At 47.8% G+C, this 13,931-nt stretch overlaps 1 protein-coding gene across 4 annotated transcripts in view; it reads left to right on the forward strand.

The window, feature by feature from the left end:
- Positions 1 to 13,931, forward strand: part of TSHZ2 (teashirt zinc finger homeobox 2) — a 419,203-nt gene that overhangs the window by 242,766 nt on the left and 162,506 nt on the right. For 2 of the 4 annotated variants that reach the window (XM_006099092.3, XM_023762727.1), the window contains exon 2: positions 2,092 to 5,167. In XM_006099092.3, the coding sequence (XP_006099154.1) occupies positions 2,092 to 5,159 (3,068 nt within the window). In that variant the 3' untranslated portion in view covers positions 5,160 to 5,167. Of the gene's footprint in view, positions 1 to 2,091; positions 7,051 to 13,931 lie in introns of those variants that run through there. The other 2 variants (XM_014464640.2, XM_014464641.2) reach the window with 1 other exon arrangement.

Genomic DNA, 13,931 nt, shown 5'->3' on the forward strand with positions numbered 1-13,931 from the left:
TTTCATGAAAAGCCCACTTGTCAACTTGCTAGGAAAGCGAAAACACAACACCAAGAGCAATAAAATACTGAGCACGGCCATGAATCTGGTAGCCGGACTCAATTTTTACATTTCATCTTGTTTGATGGTACCGTGCCCTTAAAATCGTGAGCTCTTGTCCCCAGAACTCCCACAATTCTCCCCTCCGAGGTGGTTATCCATTTAGTGACATTTCAGTGAACTTCCACTGCTAACCTGTAACCTTGGGGTCTCTGCAGTGTTTTCTTATTTAGTTGGTTGGTAATAGAAAGAGAGTGGAGCCTGGTGGTTAAGACCATGGATTCTCTCATCAGTCAGGGTGCATGTCATGACTATGATACTAGCTGTGTGGTCTTGAGCAAATTTCTTAACCTGAAAGCCTCAGTTTCCCCATCTGGGAAATGGAAATAATAATAGTTCCTACTCCATGTAGGTATGAGATGAAACGAAAGAATATATTCGCAGTGTGGTCAGCATAGGTCTTAGGAGAGTGATTGCTCACTAATATTCCTCCTCAGCAGCAGGAGCCTTTGGGGTTCCTACTGCAGGTGCTTTATCCCCAATAACCCCTTTCCCTCCTAATCCTCCGCCTGCCTACAGGACAGACCTCCAATGCATGATCCCTCTTCCCATTCCCTGGTGAATGGGAATATTGCCATTGCCCTGGGGTTTCTCCCACCTTCACTGAGAGGGAGATAGAGGCTCAGAAGGAAGGCACCACTCTGAGATCATGCAGGCCTTGCAAATCTAAGGCCAGATCGCCCTTGCTTTGATGTTTCTTTGGTTGCATTTTATCCATGTGGCTCTGAAAAGGGCCGGTGAAGAAAATGAGCACCTGGACACAAATAGTCCCATTCTTCATCTCCACGAATGGCTATTTGCCCATTAATTCCCTCTGCGCCCACTCTCTCATGCCTTCATTTTCCCTATGCAATTACGGGTCCTAAATCCTTTCAGAGAGGGGAAGGCATGCATCCCCAATAGCATTTTGCATCTACAAATCAAACGTAAAATTGGCACCTCCTGACGGTTCCCCACAAATCACAGTGCATTTGAAATTACAGGCACAAGACAGAGGGAATTTTCCACCGGGTCTGGGAAGGTTTTCATAAAGCTGTTTGAGAATAGTAAGATAGTCCCCAAACCTCCCATTCTGACACCATTTGCTATTATTTTAAAATCATTGTTTGCTGAGCTTACATAATTTTTTGGCTATCAATGGAAGATCTTTTTCAGGACTCCATAATCTCTCTTCCTGCTGTGTGATGCTCTACAAATAAAAATGTAACAAAAGGACACCAGCTATCATGAATATGAGGCTGTACATTCAGATTACTTCTGAGCACTCAAAAATGACTTGTTAAATGATCATATGTCAGTAGGCCCAGGTGTCTTGGTAAACCTTACGATGGAGATGCCAAGGGCCAAGTCTTTGCTTTCTAATGCACAATGTCCTTCTCGGTAGAGATATATCTTTAATAGGCTTTGGATTTTACTCCAGCTTTCCTGAAAGTCACATGCATGAACTTAGCAACTGTCCCATTAAAGGAATATTAGAGTGCTATTCCTTAAACATGACGATCATTAACTTAGAATTCTAGGCATTTGTGAGGAACTATAGCTCCTGCCAAATAAGAAACCAAGGAGGCCCAAGCTGGTTTGGCTTAGTGGATAGAGCGTCAGCCCGCAGACTGAAGGGTCCCAGGTTCAGATCTGGTCAAGGGCACGTACCTTGGTTGCAGGTTCCCCGGCCCTGGTCAGGGTACATGCAAGAGGCAACCAGTCTATGTGTATCTCTCACATGGATGCTTCTCTCTGTCTCTCCCTCTTCCTTACACTCTCTAAAAAGTGAATGGAAACATATCCTCGGGTGAGGATTAACAAAAAAAAAGAAGCCGAGGAGGATTAGGTAGCACGCAGGGCATCATTTGGCTTTTCCTGTATCCATTGCCTACCGTTCATGCACGTGTAGACGGATTGCTCTTCGGTGGGATGTGGAAAGCCCTTGTCCCAGTGGAAATCGGGTGGAACCTGTGACCTGGTGTTGATATTTCATCTCTTCTTGTCTTGCAGGCTACGCCCAGGAGGAGCAGCTGAAGGACCAGGAGGAGATAAAAGAGGAAGAGGAGGAGGAGGAAGACAGCGGTTCTGTGGTCCAACTCCAGAGCAGCAATGACCCCGGGACAGATGAGGAGCTAGACATGGGCCCGGAGCCAAAGGGCTGCTTCAGCTACCAGAACTCCCCAGGCAGCCACTTGTCCAACCAGGACGCGGAGAGCGAGTCTCTGCTGAGTGACACCAGTGACCCCGTGTCCGACGTCAAGAGCGTGTGCGGCCGGGATGCCCCGGACAAGACAGCCGGCGCTCGGCCCAAGCTGCCCGGGGAAGCCCACAACTGCATGGACAAAATGACGGCCGTCTACGCCAACATCTTGTCTGATTCCTACTGGTCGGGCCTGGGCCTGGGCTTCAAGCTGTCCAACAGCGACAGGCGGCATTGTGACACCCGAAATGGCAGCAGCAAGACGGATTTTGATTGGCACCAAGACGCTCTGTCCAAAAGCCTGCAGCAGAACCTGCCCTCCAGGTCCGTGTCGAAGCCCAGCCTGTTCAGCTCGGTGCAGCTGTACCGGCAGAGCAGCAAGGCGTGCGGAAGCGTCTTCACCGGGGCCAGCAGGTTCCGCTGCCGCCAGTGCAGCGCCGCCTACGACACCCTGGTCGAGCTGACCGTGCACATGAACGAGACGGGCCACTACCAAGACGACAACCGCAAAAAAGACAAGCTTCGGCCCCTGAGCTACTCCAAGCCCCGCAAGCGGGCCTTCCAGGACATGGACAAGGAGGACGCCCAGAAGGTGCTGAAGTGCATGTTCTGTGGCGACTCTTTCGATTCCCTCCAAGATTTGAGCGTCCACATGATCAAAACGAAACATTACCAAAAAGTGCCTTTGAAGGAGCCAGTCCCCACCATTTCATCAAAAATGGTCGCTCCGGCGAAGAAACGCGTCTTTGATGTCAACCGGCCGTGTTCCCCGGACTCCACCACGGGGTCGTTCGCAGACTCGTTTTCGTCCCCGAAGAGCAGTAGCCTGCAGCTGTCCTCCAACAACCGCTATGGCTACCAGAACGGCGCCAGCTACACCTGGCAGTTCGAGGCCTGCAAGTCCCAGATCCTAAAGTGCATGGAGTGTGGGAGCTCCCACGACACCTTGCAGCAGCTCACCACCCACATGATGGTCACAGGTCACTTTCTCAAGGTCACCAGCTCTGCCTCCAAGAAAGGGAAGCAGCTGGTGTTAGACCCGCTGGCGGTGGAGAAAATGCAGTCTTTGTCGGACGCGCCGAACAGTGATTCTCTGGCTCCCAAGCCATCAAGTAACTCAGCTTCCGACTGTGCAGCTTCCACGACTGAGATAAAGAAGGAGAGTAAGAAAGAAAAGCCAGAGGAGGCCAACCAGGAGGAGAAAGCCGTGAAAAGCGAGGACTATGAAGACCCTCTACAAAAGCCTTTAGACCCCACAATAAAGTATCAGTACCTGCGGGAGGAGGATCTGGAAGACGGCTCCAAGGGTGGAGGGGACATCCTGAAGTCACTGGAAAACACCGTCACCACCGCCATCAACAAGGCCCAGAATGGGGCTCCCAGCTGGAGCGCGTACCCCAGCATCCACGCCGCCTACCAGCTGTCGGAGGGCACCAAGGCCTCCTTGCCTCTGGGCTCCCAGGTGCTGCAGATGCGGCCTAACCTCACCAACAAGTTGAGGCCGATTGCTCCCAAGTGGAAAGTCATGCCCCTGGTTTCCGTGCCCACGAACCTGGCCCCGTACACTCAAGTGAAGAAGGAGCCAGAAGACAGAGAGGAAATGGTGAAGGAGTGTGGGAAGGAAAGTCCCCGCGAAGAGGCGTCATCTTTCAGCCACAATGAGGGCGAGTCCTGCTCCAACAGCGAGCCCCCTTCCGAATCCAAAAAGGCTGAGCCTTGTCCCCCGAAGGAGGAGGACAAGCCGATGAAAGAGGGCGGTGAGAAGGAGAAACCCCAGCCCCTGGAGCCCGCGTCTCCTCTCAGCAACGGGTGTGCCCTCGCCAACCACACGTCGGCCCTGCCGTGCATCAACCCGCTCAGCGCACTGCAGTCCGTCCTGAACAACCACCTGGGCAAAGCCACGGAGCCCCTGCGCTCCCCTTCCTGCTCCAGCCCCAGCTCAAGCACAATCTCTATGTTTCACAAGTCGAGTCTCAGTGCCATGGACAAGCCGGCCTTGAGTCCTGCCACTGCGAGGCCGGCCAGCGTGTCCAGGCGCTACCTGTTTGAGAACAACGATCAGCCCATCGATCTGACCAAGTCCAAAAGCAAGAAAGCCGAGTCCTCTCAAGCACAATCCTGCACGTCCCCGCCTCAGAAACATGCTCTGTCTGACATCGCCGACATGGTCAAAGTCCTCCCCAAAGCCACCACCCCGAAGCCCGCTGCTTCCTCCAGGGTCCCGCCCATGAAGCTGGAAGTGGACGTCAGGCGTTTCGAGGACGTCTCCAGTGAAGTCTCGACGTTGCATAAAAGAAAGGGCCGGCAGTCCAACTGGAACCCTCAGCACCTTCTGATCCTGCAGGCTCAGTTTGCCTCCAGCCTCTTCCAGACGTCGGAGGGCAAGTACCTGCTGTCCGACCTGGGCCCCCAAGAGCGAATGCAGATCTCAAAGTTTACGGGACTCTCGATGACCACCATCAGCCACTGGCTGGCCAACGTCAAGTACCAGCTTAGGAAAACGGGAGGGACGAAATTTCTGAAAAACATGGACAAAGGCCACCCCATCTTTTATTGTAGTGACTGTGCCTCCCAGTTCAGAACCCCTTCTACCTACATCAGCCACTTAGAATCTCACCTCGGTTTCCAAATGAAGGACATGACCCGCATGGCCGTGGAGCAGCAAGGCAAGGTGGACCAAGAGATCTCCCGGGTGTCGTCGGCTCAGAGGTCTCCGGAAACCATAGCTGGCGAAGAGGACACAGACTCTAAGTTCAAGTGTAAGTTGTGCTCTCGGACATTTGTGAGCAAACATGCAGTAAAACTCCACCTAAGCAAAACGCACAGCAAGTCACCCGAACACCACTCTCAGTTTGTAACAGACGTGGACGAAGAATAGCTCTGCAGGTATGGGTTTGCTCCCAGGTGGTGTGACGGTGGCCTTGGAGGAGTTCCTTGAAGGGAGATGGGTCTCGTAGGCAGCTAACGTCTCCCCGTACCAGAGGCCAGTAGCCTGCTGGAATAGGACTTAGTTTTACAAAGACTAGAGCCTGATAAATAAGTCCTATCTGTTCTCTCATTCTCTCCACTGTAGACTTGGGCATTAGCATGAAATGGGTTTAGGGAGATGGAGCTCACAGGTTCCCGCTTCATGATTCTTGATCCCCGTAGTTTCCCAAGGCCCAGCTTGCCAGGGCCGCCCAAGGCTACATGTCATTTTAATTAGTAAGTACTAATTTCTCTCCCATCCCATTTCACCACCTCCCCTGCCCATAGGAATGCTAATGACTTAGAAAGTGAGACAGAAAAGGCCATCCACAGAATAAAGACTGTAGAGTTCCTGGGGGCAGCCACTGTGCAGATTTCTTAAACAGCTTATGAGTAGTTTAAAGTTGTCTTTATCATCATTACTTGTAATCAATGCTTTTTGCAGCTACTGTCAGCACTCGCTCCCTTCTGCCCCCTTCCCTTTGCTCATTCCTCCCTTAGGCTTCCCGTGAATGAGCATCTGCCCTGAAGTCAAATGGTAGAAAATAGTATTCTCTGCACAACACTGAGATGGAAAGAGAGGAGGTGTATCTTCTTCTCTCATCTTCCGTTTTCCCTAGGATAGACTAATTCCAGAGTCCACCTGTAAGGAAGATGGGTGCGATGCATGCCCTTGACATTGTATTTTACAGAAAGAAGCAAGTGACTTTCTGCCCACCCATTGCCAATGCACATGGGTCTCCCAGCTTCAAGATGACTTGCATCATGTATCATAGAAGCTCTGTGCCTTGTAGAGTCACCAGTGCCCAGATTGTCAATGTCGTCCCAGAAAAAGGACAGAGGCCAAGGTCAGATACCTTGGCAGACTAGTCACACTGGCCATCTTCAAATATGTTCAAGGCTGGGTCTTAAATCCCTTTTCTCTCAGTTTGTATCTTCTCTGCTGCCTTTTCTCTTCCCTCCATCATGACACTGCCCCATGTGTTAGGGACCCTCACATATATTCAGGGTGTCTTCCACCACAGGCCACACCCCACGCTGACTTAAAGCTTTGGCATTTGCTGGTCCAGCCTATGTTATGCTAGGTTACAGATGAGCCCTTTTGATTATTCACAATAAGACATGAACAGCTATGAATAACAAGGTAGAAGCCCTCACCATCTCCAATGGTCAGAGTGTTTGTTTTTCAATAGGAGGCTTTCAGGTCAAGCCACAGAGGTATGAGCACTAGCAGGGTCCAGGTGGAGACAGGTGTGTATATAACGTGGCTTCAGGCTCACTTCCCAACAGGGAGGGAGGCTGGCAGAGTATGAGATGGTCACATGAAATAAAGGGTTAAAACGTTGGATCTGGGACTTTCAGTGAAAAGATCTAAGACCTTCTGATAAAGGGTATGCCATCCCATAATTCCAATGGCTCTCTGGGCTCCAATGAAGACTATTGTTTTGTTTGCATGTTTTTATCATGATAATTAAAATGTGTTACTGGCAGATTCATCTCTTGCTTTCTAAGCATGATTTGTTCAGCTCGTACTATTGAAAGAAACGCTGAAAATCATCTATTGAATCTACACATGAGCTTGGGGCTCGGCAAATCTATTTATTTGCTCTATAACATTTTAAGTTTTATGTAACTTGCTATTACGCTTTTCTGGTCCTTCCAAAAAAAATGGTGAATATACACAGAATATCCAAAGAGAAGAGACATGTTGCCAATCCCATAGTAGTAGGTTCAAACCATGGTGAAAAGGACAAATAGGTAATGTTTATTTGTGCTACAATAAAGACCAATTTTCCACCTGCTAGGTTTGTAATCATTTTTTAAATTAATATCACTGCCCAAACATTGTGATGTGAAAGTGGAGAGGTGGGGAGAAAAAGAAAGCCAGCCATGGTCAAAATCCGAAATGTGCTTACCTGTTCTAGGGAAGCAAAGGTAAACCGATAGTTGGGGGGAAACCCACACAAAAGGTACTGACAGCTGTTAAATGCGTAGATAGGAGAGCTCTGTTCCTCATCTCTCTGCATTTGTTCAGGAATAAATATCTCTGGTTTGGCCCTTTGGAGCCCGTATTACAGGGTTATCCTTCTGTGAAATCTGCTCCATCCTGATAGAGACACCGTGAGTCTGAGATTCTGAGGGGGGGACCGCAGAAACACAGGTTTGAGTATTTGGGACTCATTTCAAGCCATGGGAGTGCGCGTGTGTTGTGTGACCATGAAATCGGTGCAGGTGTTGTGTGTGTTTATGGTGTTCTAAACACAGGCCCATCTGTCGGAACCATTTCCCATGGCACAACGGTGGCTTTCAGAGGCTTTGGTCACTTAGAAAAGAATCCCTGAGCCCTCGGATCCTCTTTTGGAACAATATTTATGCCAGACCTTGCCCACTGCTTAGAATGATGCATATAAGGTTTTAAATGATCACCGAACGAGATCACTGCTATCTGGAACTCTGATTCCCGATGGTGTGCGCAACAGCATAAACGCACAAAATGACGTGGCATTTTAGAAAGCATGATCAAGATTTTGCGAGAAAGTTGGGGGCTTTACTGTATCTACATTCCCTATAGGATGCCAATTTTGACCTGAATTTTCTTTCCTTTCTTGGGTATGTCTTAAATCCTGCAAATTGCTCTGCCAAATGTTAAATACCACTTTTCATTAAATAATAATTAGCAAATATTAAATGTGCATCCCTATTTTAGGAGAGCAGTAATCTGAAAGTATTTCAATTGCTATTTGTATATACTGTACCTTTAAAAACCACATGCTCTTAAACAATAGAAATTAAATAAAAAGCAAATTAATGAATCTAAAATTCATAAGGACTTGAAATTTTAGTCATTACCATGTGATATGGTGTATACATTTAGCGGCACATTTAGCCTTGAAATCGGTGGCAGGAATGAATTCTAGTCCAATGAGCTGCCACCTTTGATGTGGATGATTTAATAAAAATCCATGTTCATGGTGAACAGCATGTAAGGTTGCCAGATAAAACACAGGATGTCCAGTTTAATTTGAAGTTCAAATAACTGAAAAACATGGGTTTTTTTTCAGTTAAAATGTGTGTGTTTTTTTTCAGTTCAGGATAAGTGTGTCCCAAATAGTACAGTAGCCATATTTATACTAAAAAAAAAAATTCATTGTTTATCTGAGATTCAAATTTAAGTGGGAATTCTGTATTTTTATTGGCTAAATCTGGCAACCCTAACAACATGGATTATCTGACGATCAGGAAGAGCAAAATGGCTAGTCTAATTTTTTTTTAAATTACAGTTGACATATAATAGTGTATTAATTTTAGGTGTACAGCATAGTGATGAGACATTTATATAACTTACAAAGTCTAATGCCCACCTAACATCATACAAAGTTATTAAATACTAGAGGCCCAATGCACAAAATTCATGCAAGAGTAGGCATTCCTTCCCCCATCTGCTGGCACTGGCTTCCCTGTGGCACCTGGGACCTGGGCTTCCCTCACAGCCTCGGCTTCATCTGGAAGGTCGTCCAGAAGGACATCTGGTCTAATTAGCATATTACACTTTTATTATTATAGATTATTGACTATATTCCCTATGCTATGCTTTACATTCCCACGACTGTTTTTATAACTGGCAATTTGTACTTCTTAATCCCTTCCCATTTTCACCCATTCCCCCAACCCCACTCCCATCTGGCAACCATCAATTTGTTTTCTGTATTTATGAGTGTATTTCTATTGTGTTTGTTCATTTCTTTTGTTTTTTAGATTTCACATATAAGTAAAAGCATATGGTATTGGTCTTTGTCTGACTTATTTCACTTAGCACAATACCCTCTAGGTTCATCCATTTTGTTGCAGATGGTACGATTTCACCCTTTTTTTTTATGGCTGAGTAAGATTCCATTGTATACATGCACCATGTCTTCTTCATCCAATCTCCTATTGATGGTCACCTAGGTTGCTTCCATATCTTGGCTATTGTAAGTAACGTTGCAATGAACCTAGCAATGCGCATGTCTTTTTAAATTAGTGTTTTGGATTTCTTTGGATAGATACTCAGAAGTGGAATTACTGGGTCATAGGTAGTTCTATTTTTAATTTTTTGAGGAACCTCTATACTGTTTTCCATAGTGGCTGCACCAATTTACAATCCCACCAATGAGGGTTCTCTTTTCTTCACATCCTCACCAACAGTGTTGTTTATTTATGGTTGATATGTGCTGGACTCATTCATATCTATAAGAGGCATGGACCTTCCTTCAACCATTAAATAAATCTTACCTTCCCTCCCTTCTTCCTTCCTTCCTTCTCTCCTTCCTTCCCTCTGTCCTTCCCTCCCTTCTTCCATCCTTCCTTCCTTTCTGACCCCCCACCCCCCGCATTGTTTTCACCCTTCTCATCACATCAGTGGTGCTTTGGCTCCACAGCAGTCCACATGGACATGTAATGGTGACCCAGCAGTTGTGCTGACTGTATAGCAGCCCAAGTGCCAGGCCTGCCCCAGGCGCTTCATGAACATTCTTTCACTGTATTCCCACAACAGCCTGTGAGGGAGAGGTGGATTCAACCAAATTCCAGGAGAGGAAATGGAGGCAGAGAGTCTGTGTGAATTCCCCAAGATTCCACAATCTCTGAGCCTCACTCATTTTCACCTAGCCAGAAAGCCATCACTCCATGCCCGGCACGGTGCTGATCCCAGGGAATGAACCAGTGGCCAGGACAAGAGAACGCCTTTGAGCCTAGTGACAGACATAGATGGGCAGGCTGGGGGAAACGTTGAATGGAGCCCATGGGAGGGCATCTGCCCACTTCAAGGGAAGTGAAGAGGGGACTGGTGTTTAGGAGGCAGCGTGATGTTAGGGGAAGACTCTGGCTGCCAAGGCCCGGAGCCTGAGTTCAAACCCCAACTCCTGAACTCTGGTTGATGTGCCCTGTAAAATGTGGACATATGAAAGCTGTGAGGATTAAGTAAATGTATGCAGTTCTTTTCCATAAAGCCTAGCACATAGTAGATTCACAAGAAAATCTTATTCTAGACTGTCACTACAGGGCCCTGCCATGTCCCTCAGCCTCCCCTGAGATATATAAAACTTGCAGTCTTGCTGGCCATGGTGGCTCAGTGGTTGAGCGTCAACCTATGAACCAGGAGGTCACGGATCGATTCCCGGTCAGGGCATATGCCCAGGTTGCAGGTTCAATCCCCGATCGTGCAGGAGACAGTGAATCAATGATTCGCTCTCATCATTGATGTTTCTGCCTCTCTCCCCCTCTCCCTTCCTCTCTGAAATCAATAAAAATATATTTGAGGGGGTAGGGGAAAAAACGCTTGCAGTCTTCCCAGCTGATTAATGACTAGGCAGGTGATCCATGGGCCTTCAACCTGCGGTTTAATTATAACGATCTCAACTGACAGCAAAACTAGCACTCAGTGCCCTCTTCCTCTGAACCGGGCATGCTTCTTCATCTCATCCTGATTTTGCAAATAGCTCAAAAGGTTTCATGATTTGTCTGAGAACAAACACTCAGTAAATGTACAGGTGACATTCAAACCCAGGGCCGCCCCATACTCACCAACTGGTCTCGGCCCTTCGGTTTCTCCTCCACCCTGCCTGATGGTTTCTGGGTGCTGCTCAGGCTAGGTGTACACATTCAACAGTGCAGAGGAAAGGCTGTAAATGTGCCTCAGTGTTGAGTGATGAGCAAGGAGCAAGGCCTCTCCTTGGAGGTGCAACTGCGATCCAAATATTGCAACTCAGGGGCCGGGGCCGGACCTGCAGGATAAAGCCCAGCATCCTCACTCCCTGAGCGTTGATGTCCTTGTTCGGTGAGGTAATCCTACATTCACCATATGGTGCAAACCAAGAACTGGCCCAAATTCCGGTGCAAGTAGACGTCTAAGAGTTTTGTGTTTTTTTAAATCCTCATCCTGACTTTCTGGAATTCATTTTGAGAAACAGGGTCAACCGCAGGGTGATAGCATTTCCAGTGCAAGCAAGAAACAAACGCCCCGCCTCTCCTAACGTTTCCACTCGACCAGGCGACGGCTTGGCGCCCCTTGCGCTTGAGCGCGCTCCATCTCGGTCGCACGTCCCCCTCATTTGGACTCCTGAACGCTCAATCCTGACGTGTATAATTTGGTGCTTTAATATAGAGTAACATTATTTTTCATTTACTCCAATCTGCCATCAGTATCATCTTTTCATTTAACCAGATGCAATTCTTTTTTCTTTCGCTAAATTGAAAATCCATGAGCGACAGGGAGTGCAATGTTTTAATTAGCTCATATTTTTTATATGGATTTATGTCTTTAAAATACATTTGTGTAATTCTTCAGCTAAATTAAAAACGTCTTTCTGTGAAAGTGAGGAGGGGAAAATAAAGAGCTAAATGGTGTCATTAGCTTAGGTAGATGCGGGTGGAGAGCAGGGGCTAGAGAGGGACAGCCTCTACCCCTGGAGCACCTCCTGGGCCGATTTTGAACTTGCCCTTTATTTAAAGAAGTCTTTCTCTATAACGATTTCTCAAAAATGGCTTCAGCAGGGATTTTTTTTTAAAGGCCCCGAGTAGGTAAACAAGCAGTTACCTTCAAGGAACTAATTTGAAACTGAACCCGCCACGGAACAAAACAGGGGGGGGAAAAAAAGAAGTTGTAATGATAAACAGTTTTCTCCTGCATTTCTCTCTTTGTCTTTAAAAAAAAAACTATCAAGTTTAAAGCTTTCTGCAGTGCTTTTTCGCCTGCCTTATAGGAGACAAGTGACATTGCGTGGTAAATGGGAGAAAAAGCCATGCAGAACTGAAATCTCTCTGGCGTTGACACTAACTTGCCCTCTATTGTTGGGAGCGAGCAGGAGCTCATGATTGTTCATCAGACGGCCTTAATGCGGCTCCGGCGTTCAGCTATAATTTCTGCTTGCATTTATAATTACTGTCATAGACTGCACACCTCGGTGAGCAGATTAAAGCTATAAACTATTTAGCCGCGGCTCTAAGACGAGGAACTTGATTTGTCTGGCAGGAGTTATTTGTTAGGGAGCTTGACACATCACATAAAAATGACTCGACTTGATGAAGAACAATGCGGTTTTAGCAATGCGGGGATTTTAAATCAGCCCCGACGCCACGCCCTGCGAGAGTCACAGGGCCGCTTGTTAAATGATATGTAGGCCACGGAGGTGACAGAGTGAATGCGCTAAGGGAACCAAAATAGAAGAGGATTTGGGTGCAGTGGCTGTCTCTCCTGACGCTTCCCCAGAAGGCACAGGAGCTGGTTGGAAGCCAGTGTCATGTCCTCTGAGTCAGTCCCAGGTAAAGGTATCAGGAGGCTCACCTGGCAGGACACGGGGATGCCACGAGCCAAAGGCACAGGTCACATTCTGGGGGAGGGCGGGTCTTAGGGAACTTGTGCTGCTGTTGGCAACGTTCACCTCTCCAAACCCAGGAGGCCAGGGCGATGCAGAGAGGAGAGGTCGTGCTTTTTCCTGAACACTCTTTATTTCTTTGTTTATTTCCTGTGTTTGACTTGCAGGAGGCACAGGATATGTGTAGGCGTGGAGGGCATTATCCTAGTGGGCTAATCTCCTAATGATGCTGTGAACACTCAAAAAGTAATCCGAGTTCAGGCTGATGAGAGGGGCTGGCTCCGCCTCCCCCTTTCTCCGCCTTGGTTCCTGGTGAAATGTGCTCGAACGGTGCCTCGACGCTGGGCCTGGCCCACAAAGCAGGTGCCCGACCAGCTTCACTCTCCTCTCTGTTTTCCACCTTGGCCACCTGCTTCAAAAAAGATGTGTTTGCTGAAGGCTTAAGTCCAAGTGTGGGATGGGTTGTGCCATTTCATTTGAAGAAATAAGGAGAGACCTGAGTGCAGATTTAACTAATCAGCTCTGGGGTGTAACATGCAAGAACCGGGCGGAGCTGGGCTGCCCCTGAGACGGGACGGAAGGAGCTCTCATCTGCCGCTCTTCCCCTCTGAAGCCCCCTTCCCTCTCTGCACCAGCTACAGTCCGGGTCACCGGTGCCAACCACGCTTAGCAAGGTCTGCCTTGGAATCTCAGTGCAGAGGCTGGTGGTGGTGCTGATGAGGAAATGTGCTGAGAAAAGGAAGTGCTTAACGCAGAGCCTGCCGGTGCCCACCTCACTGCCGTTGATGCTGACAGAGCACCAACACGTATGGAGCATTTAGTGTCCCAGCTATCGTGCTAGGCCCTTTCATAGGTTATCACAGTTACCCTTAACCCGGACACTATGAAGAAAGACCTGTGGTCACACCAGCTCACGGGCGAAGAAGCCAGCCCTCAGAGAGGTGGGTGACCGGCAAGGCCACACAGATAGTCACTGGCAGGGCTGGAAATCAGGTATGGACAAGGCAGTGACTTATCGTCAGCCAGAATTTGGGCCCACAATTCTCCCAGCACCTTTCTGGGGTCCCATGGGTTATATTCTGTTGGGTGCTACACCCAGGTGTACGACATGAGCCCTGTCCACAGGTTATACTCATAGGGGAGAGAAGATGAATGGGGGGGGGAGCAATATTTAAATATCCTGAAAGCCCAAATCTTTGACAGAGACAACTTCCTACCACTTGGGCCCTCCAGCAAACTGGTACTTTCAGTGTGCGTGGCTTCATCAGGTATTTTTTCATCGATAGAGGGAAAAAAATGATGTTTCAGGTTATATTATTTTCAATGCTACA

The sequence above is a fragment of the Myotis lucifugus genome, unplaced genomic scaffold, assembly GCF_000147115.1.
Source record: "Myotis lucifugus unplaced genomic scaffold, Myoluc2.0 scaffold_258, whole genome shotgun sequence".
NCBI lineage: Eukaryota > Metazoa > Chordata > Mammalia > Chiroptera > Vespertilionidae > Myotis > Myotis lucifugus.